Source organism: Gobius niger (genome assembly GCF_951799975.1).
Source record: "Gobius niger genome assembly, chromosome: 2".
Classification (NCBI taxonomy): domain Eukaryota; kingdom Metazoa; phylum Chordata; class Actinopteri; order Gobiiformes; family Gobiidae; genus Gobius; species Gobius niger.
Genome location: NC_136853.1, coordinates 23,458,895 through 23,471,459, shown reverse-complemented (window position 1 = coordinate 23,471,459; position 12,565 = coordinate 23,458,895). Strand labels below are relative to the sequence as shown.

Genomic DNA, 12,565 nt, shown 5'->3' with positions numbered 1-12,565 from the left:
GACCGGTGCACGGCTTGTTTCTGCCCAGTGGTTTTGCGGAGTACCGCGTGGGGGCATTCAGAAACATCTGCCATAGGGTGGTGACCTTTTTGAACCTCCCACCGCCACCCCCACGTTTCTCCGACATTCAAGCAACAATTCAAACCGAAAGGGCCCCCGCTCTCGCGCCGGTTCAGATTGCTCCGAGTATATAGCCAGTGCGAGTTAACGCTTTCCTGGACGGGCCCGCAGTGTCTGTGGCACCCCCCGCCAAGCTTTTCTTCTGTTGCCTAGCTGGACGGCTGCGAGCGCGCCTCAGCAGCTGTCATTGGTTCGGAACGGGTGCGCGCAAGGCTATCCAGTTTGAAGATAATGCAGCGCATAGCCATCTTGTAGCTATCAGACAAGATGATGAGATGAAACAGTAGAAGACAAACAGGGACTGGGCTCTACTCGGACTCTGACAGGCGAAGAGGAGGGAAGGAAATCATTCATATCCGCTGTGGTGGGTTTGGAAAAGAGTCTCACGAGTGGTGGATTATACCGTGGACACCAGACTGAAACCATGAGCTGGGGGACAGAGCTATGGGTGAGTGTTGCTATTCTTGTATCATTACATCATAATAATGTTTATGGGCTGCGATGGACTCGATCGGTGCTCGCGTAAAATCAGAACGAAGGGCGCATCGGTGTGACAGCTTAAACGACGTCCGCTGATTGCGTTTATAACGACGTATTACACCCCGTGGACTGATTCACCGGGATAGGACTTAATAAGCCTACTAAATGCCTCGCTGTGTTGGTTGTGTCGTGTTCCTCTGATTGGAGGTACCGCTTTATTATAATGGACTGCAACATCCCATGTTAGTTCGAGCACACATACACACCCCCTCAAAACCATGGATCCACAGCTGCAGGTTTGCGTTGCAACTTGCAGCAAGCCGTCATACTTGTTTTGTGTAATAATAACAACAACACATGCCCATTAGATGTGTCTGTACTGCTGCACGGAATTGTAGGTTATGCTTACAAAAGGAAATAGAGGGTATCAGCTCCTGGTATTGAGTCTGGCAAAAAAAAAACACACAAAAAAAAAAAACAAAGGCTCACGACAAATGATAGATTCCTACACCATGATGTCATCTTTCTGGATTGTTTTTTATTACAACCTGGTAGAGGTACAGACATACAACACGAGGCCTAACTGATTGTTGGTGGCAGTCACACGTGCTCTGCTATAGAATACAGATGCAAATGGGGATTACAGCAGGGCACTATTTCCACAACCTGATAAAGAGCAGCTCGTGACCCTCTGGATGATCCTGGCACAGCTGATAAAAGAGCAATGTTTGAATTGACACTTTCTGGTAAACTATGCTGTGACGCACCACACAACTCCTTTGATCCAATGAGCTGTAACTCATGATTTTCTAAAGATTCTAACAACTTTAACTTGATAAGGTCTTAGCTTTCAAATGAGGCCCTACACTGGCCTAAGCTCCAGTTAAGAAGCTTTTTAAATATTTAGTTTTGGGTAAAACTAGAGAAAATGTGCTTGGTGAAGGTGGGGTTTAAGGGTTTAACATAGTTTCAGAGTGTTGGTTTGTCTTAATGGAAAATTATAAAAGTTTGGCTTTTAGATATAACTTCTAGTTCTTAACCTGGTCCCAACATTAGAATTAGCAGTTACTTCAATCACATCTTCATCACTTCTTCTCTGATGCCTAGTTTGTTGCTCAGCCCACAAGTACCTCTGGATCTCTTTGCTTTGCTCTGTTGGTTACAAAGACTCAGGTTTTGCCAGATGCTTGATCCAGGAAGGTGCTACTTTTCTATGCAACAAAGAAGCAGCGAGTGATTTACAATTAAGGACTTTATCTCCTGGGCCAAACTATGAAAGTTACAGAAAGTTACTGATTATATTGTCAAAAAAAAAATTATGTAATGACGCAAGTGCAGGATGTTGCATACTTTGTTTGCAACATTTTCTATTTCCTTTGGGCTGCTCCTTTACATGTGCAATACAAAAAAAATCCAGTATTTGCTTTTTATTGTTTTTTTTTGTGTTAAATGGCATTTTTCATACCCCAAGCTCTGTTGGTTTTATTGCAACACCATTATATCGTATCAAGTCATCCAGTCTTGCGCTGAGGAAATGAAGTTTCACATTTTGAATATGATGTTGTTTTGGTGCAGCACAAATTGTCACCATACTGCACAGGAGGATACTGTCCACACTATCTAAATGCTTGATTGAATTTGTCTGTACTTTTGGATCCATTCCATTTTACCAATACAGCATTTCGGCTGTACTGCAGTGTGCATTCAGTTATGGGAAGTCCCTTATGATGATGAAACATGTGACTGTTTCTCAGAGGAACTATGGTCAGAAAAAAATGAAATTATAAAGAGTCCAAAAGTAACATCAACTTCTGGTCAAAAATCAATGCCTAAAAACAACTTAGCTGTGCTTGAACCCAGAAAGTCTGCAGCTCCACATCTTCACGTTATTCCTATTGAGGCTCCGGTTTCAATTGTAAGAATTACAGTTTGAGATGTCATTATGAGAGCCAGTGCAACAGTAGCATGGAAGCAGAACAACTGCTGATGGGCCCCACACATGCTCTGCTACGTCAGGTAAGGCACTACATCACTTTTCAGTTTGACGCACCGCAACCAACACCTTTCAGTTCTCTGCTGTGCTGCCTATAGGTGAGCCATGCACGTTAGTTTTTGTAGTCACGCAAAGTGGATTTCTGGATAGCACTCTCCTTACTGAGATATGGAGAGAATGGAAACCCTTGTAAAGGAGCAGCAGCTGAAGGTAGAAGCTTTTATTTCTTTCTCACTAAATGGCATCAAAAGATTGAATACAGATAGGCAAAGTTTATAGGATAATGTTTCAAAATAAAATAAAAATCTCATTGTAACTTTATGTTATCTTATTTCTTATGCTTTATTACTGTTCAATAATTACTTTTAGCCTTGTAAACTATAAAAGATCTCCACTCCAAGTCAGAATTAAAAGCACACATGCACTCACTGATGTAAGCTTGCATTAGAATTATGTGGATTTCATTTATTTAAAGCATTTTTTATGTCCTTTTTGTACTGTGCATTCATTTGTGTGGTACTGCGGTTGTTGTGTAAATGTGTAAAATTTGCATATGGCTCTGTCTCTCTGAGATATATGAGTAAGTGTATGTAAATATAGAGTCATTATTTGTAATATTTGAGTCCTAAGAGCCTCAGCCGTGTATCTTCATAATGTTGTAAAAGCATTTTCTGTGTAATAATAGGAGGCATGTACTTGGCTCCTGTGACAAGTCAAGTGATGTTGTCTGTGTGGATTCCTGTCACACCTTGAGGGTAGTGAGATTTAGGAACATACATGTATGCACGCTAAGCTTTCAGCGCAATGATGGCCGAATTTCCTCCCCAGACTGTTCCCAGGGAGTAGCCGTCCACCCAAAAGCTCACTCACCTCCGGGATGTTCAGTAGAACTTCGAGGACCGAAACCTAAGAACACCTCACACCAGTACATGGCGCATTACTCCCATTTCTGTTCAATAAATTAGATTAGATAATTGTGGTATATCAGGAAAAAGTGAAGCAGATAAATGATGTGAACTATCTGAGAAGATTGAAAGGATCTATGCGGATAAGTGGGACTACTGTCTGGTTCCTCCTTCAATATGATATTCACATTGTCTGAATTCCTGTCCATTATAAGGTGACTCAGTATTCCCACACCAATTTCTGAATCTCTAGCCTCTCAGTATTCTGTTGTTTTCGATCGCCGCCATGGCATGGGACATTTGACTGCAGCTGAAGGCAGTCTGTGTGACTTATTGTCACCGAGTCCTGGTCTAATTACTGCGTGTTGTACTACACACTGTTAGTGCTGCTTGTTCTGTATGTTGTGACAGATATACTGTTCCTCTGGCTAATGGAGTAGCGCTGTTAATGCCTTTTAAAGGTTGAGGATGTGGAAGGTCACATCTGCATATTGGCATCGGCCGTCTTTGAACAGTGGATGTAACTCAGCCAAATGAGATGTGAGTTGTTGTTTTTTTATAGAGGTTTTTATTTTAGTATTGTTTTGAGACTGTTTCACAGGAACTTGCTGATTGTTTCACGTAATTAATTTATGTCTCCATGAATGTGTATGATTCAACAAAACTACTACTACTATAGTTATTAAAAAGGAATCAGTGGCTACCAGAAATAACATCAGACAATGGCAGCAACAACAAGCGTACAATAGTAAATATAACCCATTGATGAAGTTAATTTTATCAACTTCAATATCATTCATAATATATTCTAATTTTCTTTTCTAAAGTTGAAACCACTGACAGTAACATCACATATTTGGCAACTCAATATATACAGTCTATGGGTAACTCTAAAGATGACTTTATGTTTTATTCAAGAAATTCCAAAAATGAGCTAGAAGGCCTCAGAAAATGTAAGAAAAATAACATAGCCTATATTAGAGCTGGGCAATATGAATCGATTTGACTTACCAAGTCGATTTTTTATTCAAATCAATGTTTTGCCCAGCCCTAGCTATCTGCAATGTATCTATTAGATATGGTTATCACACTTTTCACAGATAAAAATCACAAAGTGCACAGTGAGATAAAACACATAAAAAACATCACAAAATAAACAGCTGAAATAAGCATCTACCAAAAGCTTCAATTGCTTTTTCAAACAGTCCACAGAGTTAAGCACACAGAGGGACATGGCCAAGTCATTCCAGAGTCTGGGGGCTGCAGCTTGAAACGCCAGATCGCTCTGTGTTTTAAAATGAGTAACTGTGATCTTCTGGAAACCCCGCCTGACGACTGAAGGCTGCGCCCTGAGGAGCAGGGGTACCAACAAGACAGCGGTATACATTCTGGACTTGCCAGGCTCATACTGAAGGGCCTGAACTGGCAATGTGAAATTTGACTGGAAGCCAATGACGACATAGAAGATAGAATCATATAGGAGCTATAAACACAAAAAGTGACATATACACAAAAAGTGATGGTTCTAAGAATGAACTAAAGCTGTCGTCAGATGAAGTTTTAATTAATAGTCTGATAAGCACACAGTCTTTCATTTGGCCGCACCATCTTTCCCACAGTCATTATAAGATGCCTCTGCTGTTTGTTTTGATGTTTTTCCTTCTCTCACTTGGCGTCAAAGATTGCATTTTCAAGAGCTGAATTTAGTCTCCAATTTGGACACAAAATATCATGTTGTGGTTGCTCCAGAACCATGTGACTTTAGGCATTACGTTCAGGTCGTGTTCAGGCATGACAGTTATCTGAAACATGTATACCATGTCAACTGCAGTGGCTGTACACAACTGAGAGAGGTACTTCTCAGATCACAAGCAATGATTTTACAGAACACAGAATGGTATTTCAGTCACCTCTAAAGAAATTCTCATACTGAGTTATATTTCTGCCGATATAGCAACACCTGTCCTTTCTCATAAAGTGCTTTCATGCTCCTAAGTGGCGTGATGGTGGATCAAAGAGGGAAACTGGAAGCAGTCCAAGTACTTCAGTAGATGTAACTGATATGCTATGGCAATGGTATATCACAGTCATACTCCATCCAAAGTTTCCAAGGTTTCAACCTAGAGAATGTGTTATATAAGGTTTAAAGAGCTTGATCCTTGGATAGGAACAAAAACAGATTATGAAGAACAATGGCTAACGTGTCTTTTCCGAGCCTAGCCAAAATAATCCCGCAAATGGACGCGTCCCATTGGCTGACGACGGTGGTCACCAGAAGGCCTAATCAGATTAATTAGGGGCAATTTATTAGGTTTTGCAACCACGGTCAGCGTTTCACAGTAATTTGCGTTTGATACACTGTATTGTAGCATTTTAACAGTTTCTGTTTATTTTGATGCGGTGAAAAAGCATGTTGAGAAGAAGAAGTGAGTTCTTTGTTTTCCTCGACAACGTCCTCTCCGTGAAATCAGACAATGGGGAGCAAAAGGAAAAGGCTGAAGTGGAGGATATGAAAGAAGAGAAGTTGAGTCCCTTTGAGGAGTATTTGCAGGTGCTGCTGCAGATGAAGATGGCAAGTGCTGTGAGTTATACAAAATATGATGTAGTACTTTGCATTGTCTGCAAATTTTGTGATAACAATATATAAACATTTCAAAACATCACATTAAAATTATAACAGAATCTAGCTATTGTTCTCCCTGTCAAACTGTATCAAAATCAAGAAGACTAAATTATAACTACTGCTGGATTTGAGCAATTATGTTACCATGCATTCTGGTTTTGGACTGCATTGAGCAAAGAACTGTGCAAATATCAGCTGTAAAATCTCTTTCTCGTGGCGAAGTATCTGGGCTTTTCTCGCCCTAATGTCACATGAGTATGAAGCAGGCGGAGTTGGTGTGTTTAGTTGCTCTTCAAATCAGTTGTGACTGAGAGGGTTTGGCACCACGACAAAGCTGACCACCACTTCCAGTTAGTGACTCCTCTCGTTTCCCGTTGCCTCATTGTGAGAGCGAGAGGGTGTTCATTCACTCCGTCGTACTCTGAAGAGGCTGGTCATGAAAGATCTGCGGCGTAGGTCTCCTTCCGCCACATTTGATCATGCAGAGAGATGCACGTGCACAAACAAATACAGGGTCTACAGTTTCTGCCCAGCTGAGGTGTCGTTCTATAAATATCCTTGTGGCATGCAAACAAGTGCGTCTACACATAAGGTCAGCCACTGCCTCAAACAGCCGCTCATATTTCTACATGTCTGTCTGTCCATGTGGTGCCTCTGTTTAACCACACGGAAACATAAGAAGTGGCAGTGAAAGTTGTTTAAAATGTCATGGCTCAATTATCTACTGAAAGTGACTTGGTTTGGGCCCCTTGCCGGTCAAAAATTGACGTCCGAGGTTTTATTTCTTATTGGTCCTCGTCTAGTTCATTCGAGTTGGTTGTGTTCTCCGTTCACTGTTCCAAATAAGGTACCCTTTATTTGGGATGCAGAAAAACGGCTTCATGCAAATCTACGTCGCGGGTGAATGAAATACAAGAACAAAGCACATCACTATTACTAAACATGTAGTAACCCCAGGGAATTACACGTTAGGCCTATGTCCGGTCACATGACAGCTGTCCATTTCCTGGGACTACCCCTGCACTGAGGCTCCACAGGGCTGTAGCTACATTGTTCCGACCACGCACCCTCTTACAAAGCCTCGTGTGTCTCTCAAAAATGGTTTGGCAAGTTCTTTAAATATTTGTCTATGCTGCTGGGTGACTATTGTAAACCAAAAGCTGCACGCAATGAGCAATGCTGCCACACGGTTTTGTGTTGCGAGTTTTCTTAAAGTTTGGTTTATTGGATTCATCTCAAGTTTAGTTTGAATGTATGGGTATTACATGTATTGTATGATTGTAGTCTTGTATGTGTTTGTATCGGTACAACTGGTACGATTGGGACGAGAACATAACTAGCTGGACATATGTCACACTTTAGACCAGTGGTTGTCAGCTGGTGGGTCGGGACCCAAAAGTGGGGAAGCGTTTTCAGTGGGTCGCGAGCCTTTCCCAGAAAGAATGTCTTTGAATATGTACTGTATGTACAGAAAAAGTATAGAATCACCACTTGTGTCTGTTTCAATGACTGTCGCCGGGTTGTTTTGATCATAATTTCATTTTATGGCTTATTTGATGCATATTCAACAACATTTTTGAAGGACAAGACAATATTTGACATTACCGTATTTTCTGGACTATAAGTCGCACCACAGTATGGGCACCTGGGCATGGAGGCATAACTGCCCCGTTGACAAGCCTCTCCCGGCATCACATTGTTCAAGCTCTCATTTGCAAACTCGTTCCTCGAGCTGTGGCCATCGAGTTTTTATCCCACGATTAGCTTTTCTCGCTGAGTCCAGACTTTCTTTCTGCTGCTCAATTACCCTTTTTTTTTTTTTTTTTTTAAATCTTCAGTGATACAGGAGTAGCAGATCCAAGCCTAGAGCTCCCTCTTGCGGCTGTCAGTGTGAAAATAATAAACATGTGAAATTACATATTTTGATATATAAATCGCACCTGAGTATAAGTTGCACCCCCAGCCAAACTATGAAAAAAAGTGTGACTTATAGTCCGGAAAATATGGTATATTTTACAAGTCTAAGTCTTGTTCTGCGGCTTGTCATCGCAGGGTGATATTGCCATACCAGATTGAGCAGTGGTTGAGAAACCACTGCTTTAGACACAAGCCAATGCCTCACAGTCTTAACTTGCACAATGACAAAGGTTTCAGCATGCTCCTTCATCCCATTGTACTCTGCTCAGTATAACATCTGGCCTCGACATCTGTGGATTAGCTCATTGTGACACCTACGTTTTCTACAAGTGAGGTGCATTGTAAAACCATGAAAGAATTACTAAAAGAACCTTATCTGTTGTTAAAATGCTTATGTTTAGTACGAACTAACTACATTATATTAACATTACATTAAGAATTGACTGTTTCTGGCCTAATGCATGTACTTATTATTTATTTATGCGTTCTCATTGATTTTGGCTGTGATTATAGTTTACAGCTAAATAAAACAACTTGCGAGTTCGATAGAGTTCGTTGACCCCAGAAACGCTTTTCTTTGTCTAAAACCTGTGTGCTGCTGATCTTTTTAGACCTGGCACACTTCCTGAGCCAATGACTAAAACACTGTGGAGTTTTGGTTTCTGCTTGAGATGATTTCATCATGCTGCTGCTAACCTTTGAAAGAATGGGAGCCTCTTAGTTAGCATACAGTGATCCAACACTTTCGTTTTCTATGCATTTAAATGATTCACATTGTTTTGACTGGGCCTGTGAGCCATCTGAAACAGCTTATAGCACACTTTATTGTACTACAATTCTATATTTTTTTCTTTCAACAACTGAATCCAACAAATGTATTATTTTTTTTAATCACAAAGAGTAGAGTGTGATTCCAAATACCCAGCAAGTGCTTAGATTTGCAATGAATGATAGAGTTTAGTGGGGCGTCATCTATGGCAGTCTCTAAATAATGAGTTTAAGTGCAGATTAACCACAATCCAATACATTAAAACTCCTCGTAATCCCAGTCACCGGTCTCAAGAGTCTAAAGTCGGAGGCTTGTTTTGTCAATGGAAAGCTATGTATATGTCACTTTGAGCAACAATCCTCAGAGCTCTATTTATTGCCTCATTTGTTATCGATACATCAAAAACCGTAAGTGAAGTTCAGGTCCTGGCACCTCCTTTAATTAACTTTTGAATGAATGAATGGTTTATTTTGGTTGGTGTTGTTCCAACAGTAGCGACAACAACAAAAATATTCAACTAAAAAAGGAATGGGCTGAAACAAGGTCAGGTGTCAGTGGAGCAGATGATAGAGTGGAAGTTGAGGCAGAATGTCCTGGCTCACGAGCCCAATAGGAGTTTGCAGCACTTCCTCTGTGTTTTTTCCTAGTATATTAGCATAGTGTACAAGCGTTACTGGTTTTAATTTTTTTATTTTGTAATATTAACCAAATGTGTTTTTATGATATCTGTATTTTATATTTCTGACTACATTTCAGTAGATCTAAAGGAAGTTAGCAAAGGTGACATAGTGACATTTTTATTTTAATCCTATCCTCTAATCCCGCCTCTTCTATCATCTCTCCCATTCCAGTCCCCTCCCTCCCCTCTCACATCCCACTTATTCCACCTTACGCCTGATGGAGCATTTCTCTCAACGCTGTGGGCAGCAGTGGCCTCACAATCGGAGTGTCTCTGCTAGCTAGCCTGTACTGCATCACTGCCATTTCTGGATTATTTGGACCGAAATTTGGATATTTCTTTGTTGGGCTGTGTGGAAGCATTGTTACCATTGGAACAGATGGTTATTTGGAAATGCTCCCTAACCTGAGCTCAGCCTTTGTTGTGGTTCTGCTTTGGAAGAAGACGAGCTGGCTTGAATTCATTTTTGGATTGCAATGTTTTTGAGGAGCGCCCAGTCCACACTGAGATTAGATGAGAAATTGGACAAAATGGTTCCTCTACAAAAAAGGGTAATTTGAGCTTTCCTTCTGAGATAATAAGAGTGCATGAGGAAACGTATTTAAATGCTTTATTTCAAGTAAATGTGACAGAATAATTGTCCTCTTGTAGAGAAAATGAAAGGTGAGGGGGTTGCAATTTACTTCTACTTAGTTTTCTTTGTCATTTTTGCTGGCAAACTACAGTAGTTGAAACTATATTTGAAACTGACTAACAATACTAACTGGAAAGTCCCACTACTCACTGAGTGCTGCTCTCATTGTTACTTTTATTGTTTTCACTAAGTGATGCAGAAGGGTGTAGCCAAGACGTTGAGAGCTATTTGCATTTCAAAAGGAAACATAGATCAGACCGAAGGGATTTAAAATTAGGTGTTTTATAGAAATGATGCTAAATCATACTGCGAAAAGCTAGAGCGCTCATGTTCTTATAGATCATTACCACAACCACTTCCTGTGTCTTTGCTACGAAAGTGGATTGAGCACATGTTGATACATCAATGACACAAAATCTCGAGCGGATGATAGGCAGATAAACTGTTGTTCAGACAGATTTAAGGTATGGAGGAGAAGATGGGACTTTGCTGGAGCTTCACTAAGGTTGTTTTCTATTTTTACAAACACTTGCTGTAGCTGTGGTTCTGCTAGCTTGATTATAATAAATAACAAATGGAGTCATTTGTTCTAAATCTAAAGATTATAGAAACTGGGTCTCTGCAACTTAATTGTCTTCAAGAAATGACCTACTTTTCCTCCTGTTGAATCTACTGTTGAATCCTAATGAGTAAATATTTTATATCTGTATATGTTTTTCAGTAGGCTGCCCCTGGTCTTTTTAACAGCAAACTGCACTGTTAATTGCCTCCAACAGAGACATTAAAACTAACTTTGAATAGCTGGAAGCAAATTATTGATAATGCGATGGTTGTAGGTCAGTCTGGTCAATAATTCTCTAATATGTGGAACATGTAATTGATTTTTAATTCTGCCCCCACAGGATCAGTTTGACAACTTGGAGAAGCACACACAGTGGGGTATCGAGTTCATTGAGAAGTACACCAAATTCGTCAAGGAGAGATCGGAGATTGAAGTCAACTATGCAAAACAAATGAGGTAAGTAGCCACAGTGTGCCGTCTTATGATGCACGTTTGTTGCTCTAAGGTGTAATTAGCAGGATTCATCCAGATGGCTCAAGAGAGAAACCACAGCAGTTGATCTACTCAAGTGTCCTTGAGACAAGAGATTCAATCTTTACTATTATATGAAGCTGACTGGGACCTTTGACCTCTTTCTGGAGCAGAAAATTAGCATTCCCACGTGAGAGAGAGATATATTTAGCTGCATATTGTTCCAAAAGAGTGCTGGAAAAAGGTCTGCTTTTGTAATATGGTGCCATTTCAACCACACATTTGACTTGGGAAGGATGCTCCACCCCCTCCCACTTGACTCCTTTTGTGTCTGTCTCTGAAGTGCTTTCATGCAGCACGTTGTCTGCTGTTGTTGCTAGCTTGAGCTTCAGGCAAAAGGAAGTCAGGTTGAAGGGGGAAGAGGCGGAGCTTGTGTTGCCATAGAGACTTGTAGGTATGGGCTTTATCAACCCCAAGTCTGACCCAGATTTTGCTTCAGACTGCTGTGGTGCTCTCACTGCGCTCCGAGGGCAGAGGTCCGAGCATGTGTGCTGTGTACATCGATCTCCTCAGGCTTTGTGCATCCCATTCTCTCTCCATACCTTATTCCACGCAGAAAAAAAAAACAAAAAACACTGTATTGCTTCCCGTGATTAAAAGAGCCAATAAGTAGGGCTGCACAATTACTAGCTATCATTATCAAAGCTGAAATCTCAGTTTTAATGGGTGAAATCATCAAAGACTGCAATTATAAAATAAAACATACATATACATATAGCAATACATATTTCATTCTTCTCTCCAATATTGATTTCCTGTGAGTTATGATCCTTAAACATTAATGGCAAAACTGATCGTTATACTCGCAGAAATATTGCATAGTCATTCATAGTCTCAAATCAATAAAACACTGCCTAAAGATTCAATGGAGGCAATAAGTAGCACCAACCAAACCTAATCCGGTTTTCCGAAAGTAGCATCGACCCCCCCCTTCCCCCCTCATCACCCCCCTCCTTTTTGGGGGGCTAGTATCAGCTTCAGATAATAGGACTAGGCCTGTGTTTACAGTTTGCTTCCCCCCCCTCTGCCCCTCTCAACCTTTGGTATTCATCTTTGACCAGCAGTATCCTCTGGCAAACAAGGCTGAAAATTAAAACTAGAGAATACTATTCTTGAAAATATATTTAAAATGTCCATCATTTGATAATTCCACACTCGATATGTAAGTAGTGTTGCCAAATAAAACGGAAAAACATGAATTGTATAGTTTTTGAATGTGAGGATATTCTGATAAAAGTCCATTTGCAGTTTGTCCCATTGTTCATAAGAGAATGCTTACTTTCACCACCAGATAAACAATATTCATGATGATGTAGGCCATCAATGTCCGGCTGCCTTTTGATTAAACTTGG

The 12,565-nt window shown here is 40.5% G+C and overlaps 1 protein-coding gene across 18 annotated transcripts in view; it reads left to right on the top strand.

Moving 5' to 3' along the window:
* fnbp1b (formin binding protein 1b) overlaps nucleotides 1-12,565 on the top strand; it is a 39,095-nt gene continuing 26,530 nt past the window's right edge. For 2 of the 18 annotated variants that reach the window (XM_079581493.1, XM_079581499.1), the window contains exons 1-2: nucleotides 9,794-10,037; nucleotides 11,023-11,138. In XM_079581493.1, the coding sequence (XP_079437619.1) occupies nucleotides 9,963-10,037; nucleotides 11,023-11,138 (191 nt within the window). In that variant the 5' untranslated portion in view covers nucleotides 9,794-9,962. Of the gene's footprint in view, nucleotides 569-2,681; nucleotides 2,804-9,787; nucleotides 10,038-11,022; nucleotides 11,139-12,565 lie in introns of those variants that run through there. The other 16 variants (XM_079581491.1, XM_079581506.1, XM_079581496.1 and 13 more) reach the window with 14 other exon arrangements.